Consider the following 20,448-nt stretch of genomic DNA (forward strand, 5'->3'; position numbering starts at 1 on the left):
TTTGTGAATTGGAACAAAGTGCTGAAATTTCTCTGTAAGCTTTTTTATGCAAACCAATCCAATTGGTCTGCAAATGATAACAAGCTGTTAGTCAAACTCTTCAACGGCATCCAATGAACATCATTCAAAGTGACCAACGGCCCCTGGCGCTCCAGAGTTTTACGTTGCTTTAAGTTACCTTAAAGGTAGCGTTACGTTTGAAGCGCTTTGATTTTTGATTGCAGTTTATTTAAAGCATCTTCGTGTGTGCAACTTCCGGCGCAACATCCCTTTCCGTAGTCTCGTCAAACTTCTTTCTATTACTATTCGACTTCGCTTCAACCAACAAATCACTTTCTTTTCACGCACTTTTCCACATTTGTGCACATTTTTGTAGAAACTAAATCCCGAAATTTCGGGACTATTTTTCGGGGTCCCGAAAATTATTTCTCTCCTCTTTTCGCATCATCTTAAACGATAAATCACATTTTTTCACGCACTATTTACAGCACTCAGTCCCGAAATTTCAATATTATTTTTCGGGATGCCAAATATGTTTTCATTTGCTCGCAAATCCCCATAATTTTGTGCAGATATTTCTTTTCGGTTCATTCTAACCAAGGCACTTCATCTTGAAAATTCGAGACTAAATTTTCGGGATCTCCAAAAAAATCTCTTTTATCGCCTAACATCAACTGTCTTTAGGAACTCTATACCGAAAAATTAAAAAAAAAAAACTAAATTTTGTTTGGTGATCCCGAACATTTTTTTCCTTTTTGGATTGTAGTTCCGAATTTAAATAATAACTGAGTTTCACAAATAAATCCCCAATAGGTAGTTAACGTGTTCCTTACCACAGCATAAAAATCGCATCTTCTTGATCTGAGATAGACCACGGGAACCAAAATACCTCCTACCCATTGATAGCATCTTCTAAATTCGAATAACTGGACTTTACCTTGTCATTCCGAATTCCATTTTTGAAAGTGCAACTCTACAACTCAACCTACTGCAACACACAACTTCCCATCTCTCCATCAGAACAATAAACCAATTACGTCCTTTTTAGTTTTCGTTCTCCTTTCGTCCACTTCATTCGTCGCTGCTTAAGTGTGTGCCAGAAATTTTCCATCAATTCAACTCGTTTTCATCCAGGCACCAACATCATTCAGCCATCATACGCAATCGCATTCATTCATTCTCGATTTACTATTCTCTTTTCCAGACTTTCCACCCTGCCATCATGGACAATTTCGTTGCACGAATGCCCTGTGCATACCATCGAACTTCTATTGTGACGGATATCACGATTGTGCGGACGAAAGTGATGAGGCCAATTGCACGGCAATCGCATGTCCTGATAACAAGTTCCTTTGTCCGCGCGGTGGCCCAAAAGGCACGCCCAAGTGCATATTGAAATCACAACTGTGCGATGGCCATCGTGATTGTGAAGATGGCAGTGATGAGGAGACCGCTTGCTGTAAGTTTGGCAAAAACTCTATATTTTCTTTTACATTTAGACAGCTCTTCCTTCAATTACTTATTCACTCTCACTTTGCTAATTTGAACCCACACAGCTACCGGCTCGTGTCCGGCGCTCAGTTGCGAGTACCGTTGTGGACCTTCGCTGACGGGTGGCGCCTGCTACTGTCCGGATGGTCAGTCCATTGCCGCCGATAACCGTACTTGCATGGATCGTGATGAATGCGCTGAATGGGGTTATTGCGATCAGTTGTGTACGAACACCGATGGCTCGTTTACTTGCCAGTGCACGCAAGGCTATAGTTTATACAATAGCACGAAGTGTATTGTGCCAGACCCGAGAACTATGCAGCTGATCATCGCACATGATCGTGCTGTTGTGCGCATGTCGGCGCATGGTGGCGATCCACGCGTACTGGCCAATGCTACAGCGGCCTCCGGTGTGGCTTTCCACTATCAGCGCAACACTTTGTATTGGTCCGACATTAAGACACGTAAGGTGCAATCCATACCACTGGATGTGTTCAACGGTGCTATCTCGCCGCTAGATCTCACACTGCCCGGCACATGGGCGCCCGTCGCGCTGGCCGTCGATTGGGTGGGCGACAAGATCTACGTGGCCGATTTGATTGGTCAGAAAATTGATGTTTTCGAATTGAGCGGTCATTGGCACGCCGTTGTGTTGGGCTCAAATCTTACCAGCCCTGCCGATTTGGCTTTGGATCCCACATCCGGTCTCATGTTTGTCGCTGATGGTGGTCAAGTTTTACGCGCACATATGGATGGTACACATGCACGTTCCATTGTCTCCGAAGCTGCGTACAAAGCCTCTGGTGTAACTGTAGATATTATTGCCAAGCGCGTTTACTGGTGCGACTCATTGTTGGACTATATTGAAACTGTGAACTATGAGGGTGAAAACCGCATTATGGTGCTGCGCGGACAACAAGTGCCGAGTCCATCACGATTGGCACTCTTTGAAAATCGCATTTACTGGACGGATGCCACCAAGCAGGGTATTATGTCCGTAGACAAATATGCCGGGCCCACATCGATACAGGTTACCTACAAGGCAAAGGATATACGCGAACCAAAGGGTATTGTGGCTGTGCATGCCTTAAGTCAGCCACGTGTGTCGAACCCTTGTGGCAACAACAATGGCGGTTGTAATCACATGTGTATTGTAACGGCTGTTAAAGGTGCACCCACCGGTTTGGGTTATCGTTGCGCCTGTCATACAGGTTATCAGCTGCAGACGGACTTGAAGAATTGTAAAATAGTGCGTGAGTTCCTGATGTACTCACAACAGCGCTTCATCAAAGGTAAAGTGCTGGAACCAGTTATTGAGGGTTTCAGCGATGCCATACTGCCGGTGGTGTCGAGACGTGCACGCTTCGTGGGTTTGGATTACGATTCACGCGATGAGTTCATCTACTACTCAGATGTGTTGCAGGATGTCATCTACCGTGTGCACCGTAATGGCACAGGTCGCGAAATTGTGCTGGCCTCGCAGAACGAAGGTGTTGAGGGCTTGGCAGTGGATTGGGCTTCGAAGAATCTCTACTACATCGACTCACGCAAAGGCACGCTGAATGTGCTCTCTACGCGTAACGTAACCTATCGACGCACGCTGTTGAAGAACCTCAAACGACCACGCGCCATCGTTGTGCACCCCAATAGGGGTTTTATCTTTTTCTCCGAATGGGATCGTCCAGCAAATATCACGCGTGCAAACACTGACGGCACCAATTTGCTTGTCTTTAAGAATGTCACACTAGGCTGGCCCAATGGTCTATCGATCGACTTCAAAGAGGATCGTGTTTACTGGTGCGACGCTTTGCTGGATCATGTGCAACATTCCAATCTCGATGGTACCGACATTAAAACGGTTAACTCACGCTTGGTGCGTCATCCATTCTCGATTGTCATACACAACGATTGGATGTACATCACTGACTGGCGTCTCGATGCCATCATACGTCTGCACAAACTTACTGGCGAACAAGAGGAAATGATGGTCCGCGAACCGCAAACTAATCGATTATACGGCGTGAAAGTTTACAGTCATGAGGTGCAAACTATAACCGATATACATCCCTGTCATGTAAACAATGGCGGTTGCGAGAAGATTTGCTTTGCCATACCAAGGAACGACTCCGTGTTGCCGTCCTTGCAGACGCGCTGCTCATGTCCGTATGGCGAACGTTTGGCCGAAGATCAACGCTCCTGTATGGCCGACCCTAATGCAGAGCCACCAGTACAACCCTGCCCTAATACTTGGGACTTCACTTGTAACAACCAACGTTGTATACCCAAATCGTGGGTTTGCGACGGCGATGACGATTGCTTGGATAACAGTGATGAGGAGCAAAATTGCACCAGTGAGTAAAATTCTTCTATAGAAAATAACTCTTTTTAAAATTAATAACTGTATTTTCTTTTATCTTTCTTACCAATAGAACCGACCTGCGGCTCCAATGAGTTCCAATGCAAATCTGGCCGTTGTATACCACTCAACTTCCGTTGCGATCAGGAGAACGACTGTGGCGACAACTCGGATGAGTTCGAATGTGGCAATGTCACTTGTGGCACTGCTCAATTTGCCTGCGACAATGGCCGCTGCATACCGAACATGTGGAAATGTGATAGCGAGAACGATTGCGGCGATGGCTCTGACGAGGGTGACTTCTGCGCTGAAAAGACTTGCGCTTACTTCCAGTTTACGTGTCCACGTACGGGTCACTGCATACCGCAGAGTTGGGTTTGCGACGGCGATGATGATTGCTTCGACAAACAGGATGAGAAGGACTGTCCGCCGATTACTTGTTTGGCGAATCAATTTAAATGCGCCGATCTACGGCAGTGTGTGGAGGAATCGTACAAATGTGATGGCATACCGGATTGTAATGATGGCAGTGATGAGCTGGATTGCCCGTCGATGGGTCCAAATCAGTGTAATTTGGAGAAACACTTCCGCTGCAAGTCCTCTGGCTTCTGTATACCGATCGCTTGGCATTGCGATGGCTCCAACGATTGCTCCGATCAGTCTGATGAAGAGGATTGCGGACAGATTACTTGCGCACAAAACTTCTTCAAATGTAATAACTCCAATTGTGTTTTCAAGGCGTATATATGTGATGGCAAAGACGATTGCGGCGATGGTTCTGATGAGAGCTCACTGCATGCCTGCGTACCGCCACCATTCAAGTGTCCCTACGGCCAATGGAAGTGTCCGGATGTTAGCGAACGTTGTGTCAATATGACATCGGTGTGTGATGGCACACCCGATTGTCCCAATGGCGCGGATGAAGGTGAAGGTTGCGATTTGGCCGAATGTACACATCAAGGTGGGCTTTGTTCAAATGGTTGTCAGAAGACACCCTTGGGTGCTACATGCGTTTGCCCACCAGGCTCGGAGATCGGTGAAGATGGTTACACATGCGTCGATATGAATGAATGCGATCCACCAGGACTTTGCTCACAACAATGTACAAATACAAAAGGCTCTTACTTCTGCTCGTGTACCGATGGTTATTTACTGGAGCCCAACAAGCACACTTGCAAGGCCGTCAATCACTCTGCTGCATTCCTAATTATATCGAATCGTCATTCTATACTCGTTGCCGATTTGAAGGAACAAGGCTTGGAACGTGTCCCAATAATTGTGGAGAATGTGGTGGCAACTGCCTCAAATATGCACACTGGCACAATATTCTGGAGCGATATGAAACTGAAGAAGATCTCACGTTTAGATCGTGGTCAAGAACCGCAAGAGATCATCAATACCGGCTTGGACTTGGTTGAAGGTTTGGCTTACGATTGGGTTGCACGAAATCTCTACTGGCTGGACAGTAAATTGAATACGATTGAAGTATCTGCAGAAAATGGCTCGAATCGTTTGGTTTTGGTACGCGAAAATATCACACAACCACGTGGTATGTGTCTCGATCCAAGCCCCGAAGCACGTTTCATCTTCTGGACCGATTGGGGTGAGAATCCACGCATCGAACGCGTCGGTATGGATGGTACTATGCGTGAAACAATTATTAACACTAAAATCTATTGGCCTAACGGTCTCACTTTGGACATTGCAACCAAACGTGTGTACTTCGCAGACTCTAAATTGGATTTCATTGACTTCTGCTACTATAACGGCACTGGTCGGCAACAAGTTTTAGCCAACAGCCATTACTTACTACATCCACACTCGCTCTCACTATTTGAAGACACACTTTACTGGACAGATCGTCAACTGAATCGTGTGCTATCGGCCAACAAATTCCGTGGCAAGAATCAAACAGTTGTCTCACATCTAATCAGTCAACCACTCTCCATACACGTACACCATCCCTCACTACAGCCCATCCATCCGAATCCATGTGAGAAATCTAATTGCCAACATCTCTGTTTGTTGAGTCCAAGTGCAGAGGAGGGCTTCTCCTGCAAGTGTAAACCAGGTTTCCGTCTAATGAGCGAGGGTCGTTGCGTCGAAGAAGAGAATCCATTCTTGGTTGTTGTAAAGGGCACACAAATTGTCGATATACCATTGAACGGCGGTGATGCACGCGCTGGCTCGCTGGCACCGGTTATTGGCATTGAAAGTAGCACTGGCTTGGACTTCGACCGCAAGGGTGAAACGCTATATTGGGTGCAAGGACGCGAAGGTGACGATGAAAATTGCACGATATTCTCCACACCTTACGGTGGTGGCAACAAGACACAATTCCTCGGCGCCGATACGGGCATTGTCGGTTCCCCCTACACCATCGCCTTTGACTGGCTGGGCCGCAATCTGTACATGGGCAACCGTATTGCCAGCAATATTGAGGCGGTGCGCGTGGATGGTAAAATCAAGTATCGCACAATCATCCTTGCCAACGACGGCAATCAAACATCCGTTTCGAAACCCAAACAAATGGTGCTAGATCCCAACGATGGCAAACTCTTCTGGATCGATGAGGGTGGTTATGGTGTGCCCGTGAAGATTGGGCGTGTCAATATGAACGGTAATAATCCCATGGTGCTGAAATCGGAAATCGACCAACCCGAGAGTATTGCTTTGGATATCGAAAAGAAATTGGTTTACTATAGTACACAATATCCGCCGACAATCTGTGTCATGGACTATCACGGTGAGGATCATCGTGTTTTGCTTTCGGAGGAGAATGCGATTTCGCGCCCAAGAAGCTTAGGAATTTTAGATTCAAGATTGTACTATCTCGACCCAATTTATGAGAAGATCGTACGCATTGACTTGCCACGTGGCGATAATCCTAAAGTAATTGTGGACAACGAACCCGATCTAAGGAGCATGATCATCTTCAAAAAACGTCCCATGATGCAACATCCTTGTCAAATAAATAACGGTGGCTGTGAGCATCTTTGCATACCAGATGATGTTTCGTCGCGCACTTGTGCTTGCGGTGTTGGCTATCGCAAGGATAACGATATTAACTGTGTGGCATACAAGACCTTTGCCGTCGTATCACAACTTGACGTGACTCGTGGCTACAGTTTGAGCGATAGCTCCGAGGCGATGGTGCCAATTAGTGGACCTGGCCATCACATCTTACACGTTGATGTGCTCTTCCGCGAACAATGGATCTACTGGGCCGAATACAATCGTGGCACATGGAATGGCATTTTCCGACGTCGTCCGAATGGCACCGAACTTCAACATATCGTTAAGGATGGCATTGGTAGTAACGGCATACGTGGTCTGACCATTGATTGGGTCGCTGGCAATATGTATTTCACAAATATTTATCCACATGAGAATTATGTCGAAGTCTGTTGGTTGGATGGCAGCAATCGTAAAGTGCTGGTGAAGACGACAACTGATGCACCGCGTGAACTCGCTGTAAATCCAATCAAACGCCTACTCTACTGGATTGATTATGGTCAACACCCACGCATTGGTAAGGCTTTCTTAGATGGCTCACACTGGACGCCTTTGGTAACATCCGGTATATCGAATCCACGTGATTTGACAATCGATATGTTGACACACGACGTCTATTGGGTGGACTCAAAATTGGATACCATTCAAAAGATTTCCTTCTCCGGTGGCAATCGTAAGGTCATCCGTCGCAATTTAGCCAATCCAATGGGTATAGCTATACATCTTGGCGATGTTTACTGGGTGGATCGTAATTTGAACTCGGTATACAAGGCCTCCAAATTATCTGGCAACGAATCGGCACCGGTACGTGTGCGCACCAATTTACAAAAGTTACGTGACATTGCCATTTATAACATCAACAATCAGCCACAAGATGAGGGCAATCCGTGTGCACGTCTCGGTAATGGCGGTTGCGATCAACTTTGCTTCAGTTTTCCGCCTGATCAAGCGACAACTTCCCGCGCGCATTACCGCTGCGATTGTGCCACTGGTAAACTCGCAGATGACGAACGCAAATGTGAGGTGGTCAATGAGTATCTCGTCTTCGCTACACGCACTGAAATACGCGCCGTCAACTTGGATCCACACTCCACCCAAGTGCCATTTACACCAATGAGCAATCTCACCAATGTGGTCGGTCTCGACTTTGACTTTGCAGACAATCACATGTTATTCACACAAATCCGTCCATGGGCTAAGATTGCCTACACCAAGGCTGACAATCCGAACAGCAACGATGTTAATGTGGTGCTGAGCAGAGGCATTAATCCGGAGGGTATCGCGTACGATTGGACACAGAAGAAGATCTACTGGACTGACAGCTCGAATAACTCAATTTATGCCATGAACTTGGATGGCACTGATTTGGTAATGATAGCGCGTGTGGAACGGCCACGTGCCATCGTGCTAGATCCATGCAATGGCACACTATACTTCACCGATTGGGGTCGTTTCGGTACATCGGGCAAAATCTTCCGCACCACGATGGCTGGCTCCTTGAAACGCGCCATTGTTGACAAAGAACTCTCACAACCCAGTGGTCTCGCAATTGATTATGAAGAACGTAAACTCTATTGGACCGACGCCGTGCGTGAGAAGATCGAACGCTCTGATTTGGATGGCAAGAACCGGGAACTGCTCGTGGATGCCACAATTTATCCTTTCGCCATAACCGTGTTCCGCAATTATATTTATTGGACAGATCTGCAGTTACGTGGCGTGTATCGCGCTGAGAAGCATACTGGCGCCAATGTCGTAGAGATGGTCAAACGTTTGGAGGACTCACCACGTGATATACGTGTCTATAGCGCTGAACGACAGAAATGTGCGGTTAATCCATGTCTTATCAAGAATGGTGGCTGCGCGCAAAGTTGTCATCCGGCACCGAATGGCAAGGCAGAATGCAAGTGTGGCGACAACTCAAAGGTGGTCAACGAGGGACGCATGTGTGCGCCACGCAACAACACTTGCGAGGCAAGCAAATTCTATTGCCAGAACGGCAAGTGTATCTCGCGTATGTGGTCTTGCGATGGTGATGACGATTGTGGCGACAACTCAGATGAGGATCCAAATTACTGCGCCTACCATTCGTGCTCACCCACCGAATTCCGTTGCAACAATGGACGTTGTATCTTCAAGTCGTGGAAGTGCGATCATGAGAACGACTGCAAGGATGGCTCAGATGAGATCGACTGTACTTATCCGCCTTGCGTTGATGGCGAATTCACTTGCGGTAATGGTCGTTGCATACCAATGACACAAGTTTGTAATGGCGTCAACGATTGCAAAGACAATACAACTTCGGATGAAACACACGAACGTTGTCCGCAAAATACGACTTGCCCACCGAATCACCTCAAATGCGAAAAGACCAATATCTGTGTGGAACCGTACTGGCTATGTGATGGCGACAATGATTGCGGTGATAACTCAGATGAGGATCCACTACACTGCGGTCAACGCACTTGCCCGACTAACAGCTTCCGTTGCCCCAACCACCGCTGCATACCGGCCACTTGGTATTGTGATGGCGATGATGATTGCGGTGATGGTGCCGACGAACCGCCAGAGTATTGCAAATCCGAGGGACGTACTTGCTTTGGTGATCTCTTCACCTGTGACAATGGTAACTGCATACCGAGAATATACATATGCGATGGTGATAACGATTGCCTGGATAACAGTGATGAGGACAGCAGACATCAATGCAGTAAGTTTCGCAGAATTTTTAGGTTATAATTAGGTTTTTCTAATTTACTTTTTTCTTTCCTCTAGATGATCGCAAATGTGATGAAGAAACAGAATTCACTTGTCTGGAGAATAAAGCCTGGGGACGTGCTCAATGTATACCCAAGAAATGGATATGTGATGGCGATCCGGATTGTGTGGATGGCGCGGATGAGAATACAACACTGCATTCCTGCGCGACACAACAGCCTTGCGGCGAGGACATGTTCACTTGCGATAACGGCCGTTGCATCAATAAGGTAAGTCATACGGCTCACAAACTTTGTACTTTTCGACTAAAAATTTGTATGTTTTCCAAACCAAACTTAGGGCTGGACTTGTGATCATGACAATGACTGCGGCGATGGCTCTGATGAGGGTAAATTCTGCAGTTCCAAATACAAGAGTTGCTCCGAACAAGAATTCACATGTCAGAACTTCAAATGCATACGCAATCAGTATCGTTGCGATGGCGAAGACGATTGTGGCGATCACTCTGATGAAGTGGGTTGCAAGAAAGAGAACACAACATGTCCGAATGGTCAATTCACCTGCACGAATGGACAATGTATTGACTATCATTTGGTGTGTAACAAAGTGCCCGACTGCAGCGATGAATCGGATGAGCCGGCGCATTGTAATGTGGACGAGTGCGCGAAGGTGGAGATACACCAGTGCGGCCATAAGTGTGTGGACACGCTGACTGGCTACTACTGTGACTGCAACCAAGGCTACAAGTAAGTATTATTAGGAGACACTGGAAAGGTATTATTTTTTACTCAATAAATAAATTTTCTCCTCCACTTTACAGACTCATGCCCGACGGCAAGGCCTGCGCTGATATCGATGAATGTCTGGAGTTGCCTGGTGCTTGCTCACAACACTGTTCGAACACACCTGGCGGCTATTACTGCAAATGCGACGAACGCTACTACGAACGTCAAACGGACGAGCATACGTGCAAACGAAAGGACACCGAAACACCGTGGCTAGTCTTCACCAACAAATATTATGTACGCAATATGTCGCTCGATGGCAAGCAGTATAATCTTATGCATCAAGATTTGATGAACGTCGTCGCTTTGGACTTTGATATACAAGAGCAGTACATGTATTTCTGCGATGTGACCGCCAAAACTATCTTCCGCTCCAAGTATGGGCTCGATGATGACGAAAAACCCGAACGTGAAGCTATAATACGTCACGACTCGCACGGCTTGGAGGGCATAGCTGTCGATTGGGTGGGACGCAAGCTCTATTGGCTGGACAGACATTCGAAGAATTTGGACGTCTCGGAATTGGATGGCACAAAACGTAAGACGCTACGCAGTGGCGTGATCGATCCACGCGCGCTTGTCGTGCATCCCGGTATTGGTTATCTCTACTTCACATCGTGGCACTTGCAAGCTTACATTGCTAAAATGGGCATGGATGGCTCGAACTTTACGCGCATACTCACCTGGGACGATGATATTGCTTGGCCCAACGCTTTGACGCTCGACTACTTCACGGATCGTATTTATTGGGCTGACGCACATTTGGACTATGTTGCCTACACGGATTTGGAAGGTCGCCACCGTCATGTAGTGTTATCGGGCGTAAAAGTGCCACACATTTTCGCGCTATCACTCTTCGATGACTATCTCTACTGGACCGATTGGAATTTGAAGGGCATTATGCGCGCCAATAAATTTACTGGTCAAAATTACACCGTGCTACGCAATACGACCCACCGTCCATACGACATACATATCAACCATCCGCTGCGTCAATTACCTTACACGAATCCTTGCGGCAAGGATAATGGCGGCTGCTCACATCTCTGTCTAATTGCACCACCACCAGAGTCCACTTACTTTAATATCGAGGGCTACATCGAGGAGGGCGCGCCAAGCTACAAGTGCGCCTGTCCCAATCAATTCTATTTGGCACGCGACAGCAAAACTTGCATAGCCAACTGTACCGCCGGTCAACACCGCTGTGGTGGCAACGACGAGAAATGTATACCCTGGTTCTGGAAGTGCGACGGTGAAAAAGACTGTAAGGATGGCTCCGATGAGCCCACAACTTGTCCGACACGTCACTGCCGCGCTGGCACATTCCAATGTAAGAATACGAATTGCACACCTTCGGCGACGATCTGTGATGGCACCGACGATTGCGGCGATGGTAGCGATGAACAAAACTGCGATCTGCCCTGCCCCGAATCGGACTTCAAATGTAAGTCGAGCGGACGTTGCATATTGGACAGCTGGCGTTGTGATGGCGACGCTGACTGTAAGGATGGCAGCGACGAGGATCCGGCTGTGTGTCGTAAGTCTAGCCTACATTATATTTTTCCCTGAATTAAAATAACTCATAAAATTTTTTTTTCCCCCTCAGACAAACGCGCTTGCGATCCGGAGACGGAGTTCAGCTGCAAGAACGGCCGCTGCATACCGAAACTGTGGATGTGTGACTTCGACAATGACTGTGGTGATGACTCCGATGAGCCAGCGTACATGTGTCGTCAACGTAACTGCACTACCGGCTGGCAACGCTGTCCTGGTCAGTCCAACTACCGTTGCATACCAAAATGGCTCTTCTGCGATGGCAAAGACGATTGCCGTGACAATAGCGATGAGCTGCCAGAGAACTGTCCAAAATGCTCCAGCGAGACCGACTTCAAGTGCGCCAACAATCGCTGCATACCAAAGTAAGGCGAAAACACCGTTACTAGAACGTACTGTTATTGCTAATATTATCTTATTTATTTCTTCTACTTCGCTCTAGACAATGGATGTGCGACTTCTCGGACGATTGCGGTGATGGTAGTGATGAGAATGACGCCATTTGCAAGGGTAAATATCGCGAATGCTCCGAGTCGGAATTCCACTGCGCCAACGGCAAGTGTATATCGTCGCGTTGGCAGTGCGATCATGAGGACGATTGTGGTGACAACTCGGATGAGATGAATTGTGAGGGTTATAAGTGCAAGAACGGTACATTCCAGTGCATGTCTGGTCACTGTATTGCCTCGTACTTCCGTTGCGATGGCGATCGTGATTGTCGCGATATGTCTGACGAAATTGACTGTCCACCACGCTTCCCCGGTGGCCGTTACTGTCCCGAATCGCGCTTCCAGTGTAATAACAATCTTTGTGTTTCACCCTCGGATCTCTGCGATGGCACTGACGATTGCGGTGATGGCTCAGATGAGGATGTCAAGGTTTGCACCGATTTCAACTGCGACACGCTGCGTCGCTTCCAGTGCGCCAATCATCGCTGTGTGGCACGTTATCAGATTTGTGATGGCATCGACAATTGTGGTGATGGCTCGGACGAAAATAATATGACGCTCTGCGCCAACAAGCAGAAACCATGTGACCTGTATACACAATACCAATGCGCCAATAAGAATTGTGTGGAGCGTGCGCAAGTTTGTGATTACTCGGATGATTGTGGTGATGCTTCCGATGAGTTGGGTTGCCACCACACGAACACATGCTCCGAACTGACACGAGGCGGTTGCGAACATCACTGTCACAATCTGACCGATGGCGGCTACATCTGCGCCTGTTATCCGGGCTATATAATATCCGCGGAGAATAAGAAACGCTGCTTGGACGTGGATGAGTGTGTCACACGACAGCATACCTGCTCTCACAAATGTCAGAATCTCAATGGCACTTACTCGTGCTCGTGTCGCGAAGGTTTCCGCTTGGTTGACAGTCAATCCGGTGTTTGTCGTGCTGAGAAAGAAGATATTGTGTTGGTATTTGCTAACGGACCCGAAATACGTGCATTGGATCTACAAAAACGTGAAGAATTTGATGTGATTGCGGCGGAGAAACGTATTGAAGCTTTGGATTATGACGCACAACAGCAGATCGTCTTCTGGGCTGACAGCTACGACAAGACAATCAAACGTTCGTACATGGTGAATGCCTTGGATGGACAGGCAAAGATCGGTTTCGCACAAGATCTCAATATGAAGGGTGGCTCCAAACCAACAGCTGTTGCCGTCGACTGGCTGGCATCCAATCTTTACTGGACTGAGGTAGACCGCACCGGCTCGAAACCACGTGGACGCGTTATGGTCGCGAAAACAGATGGCCGCTACAGACGTTCGATAGTTAATGCCGGCCTTGAGGTGCCAACTTCCATTGTGGTGAATCCACAATTGGGTCGCATCTATTGGGCTGATGCTGGTTCTGCGCCAAAGATTGAGGTATCTTGGATGGATGGCTCGAAACGTCGTCCGCTCATGACCGACCGCATACGTCACCCAACTGGCCTGACTATCGACTACTCCCAAGACCACACAATTTACTGGGTAGACACCAAGTTAAACACCATCGAATCAATGCGCCCCGATGGCTCGTACCGCAAGTTGATAGTGAAGGGCGATCAGCTACGTCATCCCATCTCTTTGGATGTGTTCGAATCCACCATATATTGGGTGACACGTGACTCCGGCGAAGTGATACGTCAGGACAAATTCGGTCGTGGCGTACAAGTCACCGTTCATCGCAATCTCGTCAATCCGTCCGGCATTAAGGTCTACCACGAACAACGTTACAACACCTCATTACGCAATCCATGTTACGATTCAAGTTGCTCACATTTATGCCTGCTCGTACCTGGCGGTCATCGTTGCGCTTGCCCCGACACTTCCGGATTGCCCTCGCATCGCAGCACTGCCGAAGTGATCTGCGATGCTGCAGCTGAGCGACCGCGTCCATCGCCGCGCATTTGCCCGTGCCAGAATGGCGGCCTTTGTCGCGAAGATGAGCGCGGTGATTTGTACTGCGAATGCCAGCCCGACTTCAAGGGTGAGCATTGCGATCGCAGCATGGCAGGCGCATTCGGCCACGGCGGCGCAAATGTAACGGCTGTTGTGGTACCAATAATGGTGATATTGTTGGTACTGCTGACGGCGGGCGGTGCGTGGTATGTCATACGGAAGAAGCCATTGTAAGTATAGAATTTATTTGTTGTTCTTCTGCTATATGCTTTATACAAATTAAAGGGTCTTTTCCACTTTCAGTGGCAAATTGGCGCGTTTGCCCACATTAACGTCGTCGCAAAGTGTCACCTTCCGCCATGGCACGAATGTTGAGTTTAACGCTCCAGATTTTCCAGGTGGCGCCTCGGCGGGTCCGTCCAACGATGTAGCTCCCATTGAGGGCTATAATCTACAGACCGTGAATACGGCCAAAACGCGCGACTTCTCGAATCCGATGTACGATGCCGTGCAGTCCGGCACCAACACAGATCCGAGCCTGAGTAATGGAACAGGTAAATGGCAAATATTTTATAGTACGGGGGGAAAGGGTGTATGGGAAAGAAATTTAGTTCAGATCGTGCTTAAATTAAAAAGAAAATATTGAGACGTTCTTAGGGTCTAGGGTTGATATCCGTTAGTGATTTATATGATAATGTATGACGAGACTCCGACAAAAAAGGTTTTCGCTGCGAGAGTTGGAGGTAAACGACATAGAAGTAGAGCGGGTCTCTAGTGGAGTCCAAGTAGAAGAAGCATGAACGAAACTTGGCATATGGGACTGGAGAAGGCTAGCGTGCAGCAGGAGCGCCTCTAAGGCATTCTTACGATAGACAGAATTGATTATACGTATACACCTAAAATTATTTAGTTAAATATTAGGTTAGGGGAACTCTGCCGAAGAAAATTTTTGTTGAGAAATTTTTGAGATTTGTAAGAGTTTTATTGACTCTCATGATAAATTGAGATCTTTGTTGTCTATGCTTCTTTGAAGGGTTTTCAGATAGTCTTGCTTGTTAGCTGTAAAAGCTTCTGGAGCTCTTGTACTTTTAATCTGAGAGAAAGAGGGAGAGATAGAGAGAGAGAGACACATCCCCTATTCGACTATGCTACCACAGACCTAGAATACGCTTCAGACTGTGCGCGCAGACCTTTTCGGATTCCCATCAGATTCTTAATATCCAATTTTCTTAGCACTTTTATAGAATAGTGTAACTTCTAAAGATTGTACCTTAAAACTCAATATCTGAAGACTCTCTTGAGAAGATCCCAGTTAAAATTATGGACTCACAATCTCATATAACTATGTTTAAAATGATTTTTTTTTAGGTATTTACGAAGTGCCACATGATCCCTCCAAAACCAAAACGGTTGGTCCATTCACCGAACCCGTCTCGGCCATATTAGCGCCCAGCAGCATAACACACAAATCATCACCGCAATTACAGTTGCGTACCAGAGAGCTGGATCCGTCGGCGGACACCGGCAAGGATACGCAATATCTTGTTGAAGAGGATAAGTCTGAATGCTGATATAAAATTATATAGAACGAAATGAAACAACAACAACAAGAACTAAAACAACAGCAACAGCTAGAAAAACAACAACAACTAAAACACCACCACCACCAACAACAACAACAAAAACACCAACACTACATATGTAAAAACAACAACAACAACAATCACAAAACAAATATAACAAGTACATATTCAAATTACTGTATACAAACAACAACAAAAACAAAAACACGAGCGAAATGCAAAAAAAAACAACAATACGCCGAAATCTACACAACGCTTTAGAAGCAAACTCCAGACGCACGCCAACTGCGCTTGTAAATTGTAAAGAAATCATAGCAATTATATGTATGTAACTGTAAAATTAGCTATTAGCCGAAAACACGAAAGTCAAACACAAGGAAGAAGAAGCATACATATTATATATTTGTAATTAGTGGAAGACGAAGCGAATTTTTGCGAAATTTTTAAATGCCGCTTGCTTACAAAACACAACAATACAACATAAACAACAACAAAAACTGCTTTTTAAGAATTTACAACGTGACACGCGTTCGTGTGGTGGACAAATTGAAGAAAATAATTGGAAAAAATGAAAAATGTGAAACACCGTTAGCTAAACATATCCTTTTTCGTGCGAATTGCGCCATATAATACAAATTTATCTGTATGTATGTATGTGTGTATGCACTATAAACAGCTGAAGCTGCTGGCGAAAGCTTTATGAAAGCGATGTATGTACGCAGTGGAGAAAGTAGAACAAGTGACGAGCGATTACTACTGATGCAATTATTAAATATTAAGTTAAATTATAAAAAACAACAAAAACAAAAAAAACAACAAGAAAAGTAAAGCAAAGGATGTAAGTAGATGTCAAAGCGCAGAGCATATACCATATATGTATGTATGTATTTGCGTGAGAAAAACTTAAAACTTGTTTAGTACACTTGTTAAGCCACATATGTTTTTCGATTTTGAACACATAGCCACACACACACACAGACACAATGCGAAACTCTGCATTCCAAAGCAAACATTTCCGAATACATATGTACATAAATTTGTGTGTATATATGTATCTTAAACACAAACAATTCTTTTACTACACTGAAAAGTGATTTCAAACAACAACAACAACACATCACATTTTGCTTAGTGTTGAGGATATCGTATACAAATATACTTATATATAAAAAAATATATATATACAACTACATATAAACAAGTATATATTTTTCTGATTGCTAAATGACAATATCACTACAAAAACAAAAACAAAAACAAATATATGTATGCTACGAAAGATACATTTAAAAAGTAAATGAAAAATGAAAAATGAAAAAAGCTAATTTGTATTTAAAATAAAATTAAAAAACACGAAACAACAACATTATACTAGCTAAAGTGTAATGCAAATGAAAAAAAAACACTAAAAACAAAAACAAAAAATAATTAATTTAATTTTTAAAAATTTGCATAAATGTATATGCGCGTAGTAGTATATATATAAATGTGCAATGAGAGTGTTTAAAGTATATTTCCATATATATTTTTCTATATTAGGCAGGTGAAGCAAAAACAAAAACAAAAACTAAAACTAAAATAAATAAATATTAAAAATTAAGTAAAATAAAGCGAAAAATAGCAACAAAAATAGTGAAAATGTAAAAGTAACAAAAGAATCGCGAAAATAAGCAAAGCAATCGATAAAAAAAAAATTGAAGAAAAGAGAAAAAACTTTTTATATACATATTTTAAAATGTTTTAGATTAGGGCAAATGAGTAAATAATTAAAAATGTAAAAGAATTTAACTAAAAACTCAACTGCAAGCAGCGAAAAACCGGCAACACCACACACTTTTTACTATGTTGTTACTAAAAAATGTTTTATATAAAAAAGAGCAACAGCGCAGTAGAGCGGAAAAAACATGCAACCTTATTAATTAACTATTATTAATATTGATAAATATATTTTTATGTATATGTATGTACGTTATATACTTTTTTATTATTATTACTATTATTATTATTTACATATTATTCGCACGATGAAAAACAAGTTGGCATAGATAAGAGAAGAGCGAGAAAAAAAAGTTTAACAAAAAGCTTAAAGTAAATGTAAGCAGGAAGTGCGCATGTGACGGGAATATAACGCTGTGTAAAATTTAACTGTAATGCAAATGTTAAAACACCTATTTTTAAAACAGATTTTCGAAATAGCTGCTAAATTAGTTTTCAAAATTCTGCTAAATTATTTTTAAAAAAATTTTAAAAACCAAAAAACTTATGAAAAAATTTAAATTACTGTATAACATTAACTTTCCAGCTTTAAAACTGCTAAATTATATTTCAAAATTTTTTAAAGGCAGAAAAATAGAAAGAAATTAACATAAAACAATAATAATTTTCCGTTCATCAGTATTTAAAAAATAATAATTTTTCAACTCAACACAACATTCAAAGAATTTAAATTTAAAAAATGCTAAATTATTTTTCAAAATTTATTTACAAACAAAAAATATTATAAAAATATTTAAAATTACTTTTTCATTTGTTAATATTTTAAAAATATTAATTTTTCAACTCTACGTATCATTCCAAAAATTTAAATTCAAAAACTGCAAAAATATTTTTCAAAATCATTTACAAGCAAAACAGTTTTGAAAACAAATTATCTTACCTTCCTATTCAATTGAATTCTATTTTTCAAAATTTTTTACAAGCAAACCAAACTTAAAAAAAAAAAAATTAACTTATTTTTTTTCCAATCCTATTTTTCAAAATTTTTTACAAACAAAACAAATTTGAAAAAAAATGAACTTACTTTTTCATTGTTTATAAAATTATAATAAAATTTTGAATTTTCCAACTCAATACAACATTCCAAAAATTTGAATTTAAAAACTGCTAAATAATTTTACAAAATTAATAATAAAAATACAAAAACATAGAATAAATAAAATCTGATTTTAAAAATTATAATTTTTAAACTCAACACAACATTCCAACAAAAAAAATTTAAAAGCGTCCTTTTAAAATTAAAAAAAATCAAACCAATTACAAAAATACTATTTTTTTTAATAAAATTCAATTTCAAAATTTTTTTTTTTAATTATGTAAAATATTTTTTTTTGTTTATAAATTAAAATTTATTTATTTTTTTCATGCCTACCCAGCAGTGAACTTTACACTTTTATAAAAAAAAATTCCTAAACAATACACACATAGCGAAATAACAGTTACTAAAGCATACAACTTTTCCTCATTTGCAATAAAAAACAAGTTTTCTGTTCTATAAAAAAAAAGCTTAGCTTTTCTATAGTTTAATACGAAACAAAAAACGAGAAAATACATAAAATGCGTTAAAAAGTGAAAATGAAATCAATGGCGATTGTATTACAAATCTGTGCTTCCTTTCATTTAAGAATGTTAGCATAATTTAATACTAGTAAAGAGAAAATAAATATTAAATAAAAAAGGATAATTTGTTGAAATAATAAAAAAAAAATATTTGAAAAAAAAAGTTTATTTATTTTCAAACAAAAGTGTGAACTGTAAGTAACTCTCTAGCTTAATTGGAAAATTTTCAGCAATAAAATTGAAAAATAATAATTATTGATATTAATTATATTTTTATTATTTTTTGATATTTAGTTGTTAAAAAGTTTTAAAATATTTTTTAAATAATTATTTTCACTTATTATTTAGTTAAAATCATTTTTCAAACCTAACTTTCCAATATGCATAATAAAATTATGTATAAAAAATAATTATGTAACATTTTTTACACATTTCTTGATTAAAAATATTATTAAATTTTCTTTTAATATTTATTTTAATTTTTTTTTCAATAAAATCCAATTTTAGGTAAAATTTTAACTCTCAAACTCATCTTTCCAATTTTCCAAATTAAACCACTTTAATTTAATAATTTAACAATTTTTCGCTCATTTATTTACTTCAAAATAATTTTATATTATTTTGCAATTCATCTCCATTTTTTATTTCATTAAATTCCAACAATTTTCCCAAAAATTTTAACTTAAAAACACAACTCTCCAATTTTTGCAATAAAACTGCTATAAATAAATTATTCAACATTTTTTCCACATCAATTTATTAAAAAAATAATTAAATATTATTTTTCTATTTATTTCCATTTTTTATTTCATTAAAATCCATCAATTTTAGCCGAAATTAGCTTAATTTAGTCAAACGCAGTGCATTTGCACTGTAGCAGCAGCGACGCCGGCAGCGGTGCTGCGAAAGCGCGACGAGCCAAACTCACTTTTTCCCCAATTCCACCAGGTACCCATAAACTGCATATATGCAGCAAGCAACCGTGTGTGCGCACAGTTTGGTTGCCACAGAAGTAGCGTGGAAGCTCCACAACTGTTGGCCGCGAAATGTCACCAAACTGTTTTGACTTCCGTTGCGCCTAAAAATATGCAAAATGGTAAGATGTTTTCTGCATTTAGGCGTCATTCTCCGGCTACAGGGTGAAGTTAATTAAATAAATGCAATGCATGTACACATATTGCTTCATTTGTAATAAAAAAAAATAAATTTTTGAT

The 20,448-nt window shown here is 42.2% G+C and overlaps 1 protein-coding gene across 6 annotated transcripts in view; it reads left to right on the forward strand.

Moving 5' to 3' along the window:
- LOC105224376 (low-density lipoprotein receptor-related protein 2) overlaps positions 1-18,898 on the forward strand; it is a 442,984-nt gene extending 424,086 nt beyond the window's left edge. For 5 of the 6 annotated variants that reach the window (XM_049454765.1, XM_049454763.1, XM_049454766.1 and 2 more), the window contains exons 6-15: positions 1,205-1,459; positions 1,557-3,842; positions 3,921-9,572; positions 9,638-9,849; positions 9,920-10,326; positions 10,401-11,902; positions 11,972-12,284; positions 12,362-14,545; positions 14,601-14,869; positions 15,684-18,898. In XM_049454765.1, the coding sequence (XP_049310722.1) occupies positions 1,205-1,459; positions 1,557-3,842; positions 3,921-9,572; positions 9,638-9,849; positions 9,920-10,326; positions 10,401-11,902; positions 11,972-12,284; positions 12,362-14,545; positions 14,601-14,869; positions 15,684-15,886 (13,283 nt within the window). In that variant the 3' untranslated portion in view covers positions 15,887-18,898. The remainder of the gene's footprint in view (positions 1-1,204; positions 1,460-1,556; positions 3,843-3,920; positions 9,573-9,637; positions 9,850-9,919; positions 10,327-10,400; positions 11,903-11,971; positions 12,285-12,361; positions 14,546-14,600; positions 14,870-15,683) is intronic. The other variant, XM_049454768.1, reaches the window with a different exon arrangement.
- The last annotated feature ends 1,550 nt before the right edge of the window (positions 18,899-20,448 follow it).

This window comes from Bactrocera dorsalis, chromosome 4 (genome assembly GCF_023373825.1).
Source record: "Bactrocera dorsalis isolate Fly_Bdor chromosome 4, ASM2337382v1, whole genome shotgun sequence".
Classification (NCBI taxonomy): domain Eukaryota; kingdom Metazoa; phylum Arthropoda; class Insecta; order Diptera; family Tephritidae; genus Bactrocera; species Bactrocera dorsalis.